The 339-nt window shown below is 56.6% G+C and overlaps 1 protein-coding gene across 1 annotated transcript in view; it reads right to left on the reverse strand.

Annotated features, from left to right (window-relative positions):
* Positions 1–339, reverse strand: part of EMH_0083780 (uncharacterized protein) — a gene marked incomplete at both ends in the record, with an annotated part of 1,506 nt that overhangs the window by 294 nt on the left and 873 nt on the right. Inside the window, one exon of the mRNA XM_013500674.1 lies at positions 37–261. Coding sequence (XP_013356128.1) covers positions 37–261 — 225 coding nt within the window. The remainder of the gene's footprint in view (positions 1–36; positions 262–339) is intronic.

The following is a 339-nucleotide window of genomic DNA, read 5'->3' on the forward strand; positions in this document are numbered from 1 at the left end:
TGCAGTAGCTGCTGCTGCAGTTTCCGGCGTTCCTACCCCTCGTTATTTCCGTGTGTATCCTTCCGTCTGCTGCTGCTGCTGCTGCTGCATCTCCTGCTGCTGCTGCTGCTGCTGCTGCATCTCCTGCTGCAGCTGCTGCACTTTCTGCTGCTGCTGCATCTGCTGCATCTCCTGCTGCTGCTGCTGCTGCCGCATCTCCTCCTGCTGCTGCTGCTGCTGCATCTCCTGCTGCTGCTGCTGCATCTCCTCCTGCTGCTGCTGCTGCAGCAGCAGCAGCAGTATTTATTGTATTTAATCTTTATCGCTGGATGAGCCCGAAATATCTCTCCTTAGTGCGTC

Source organism: Eimeria mitis, genomic scaffold (genome assembly GCF_000499745.2).
Source record: "Eimeria mitis Houghton genomic scaffold, Emh_scaff5728, whole genome shotgun sequence".
Taxonomy (NCBI): domain Eukaryota; phylum Apicomplexa; class Conoidasida; order Eucoccidiorida; family Eimeriidae; genus Eimeria; species Eimeria mitis.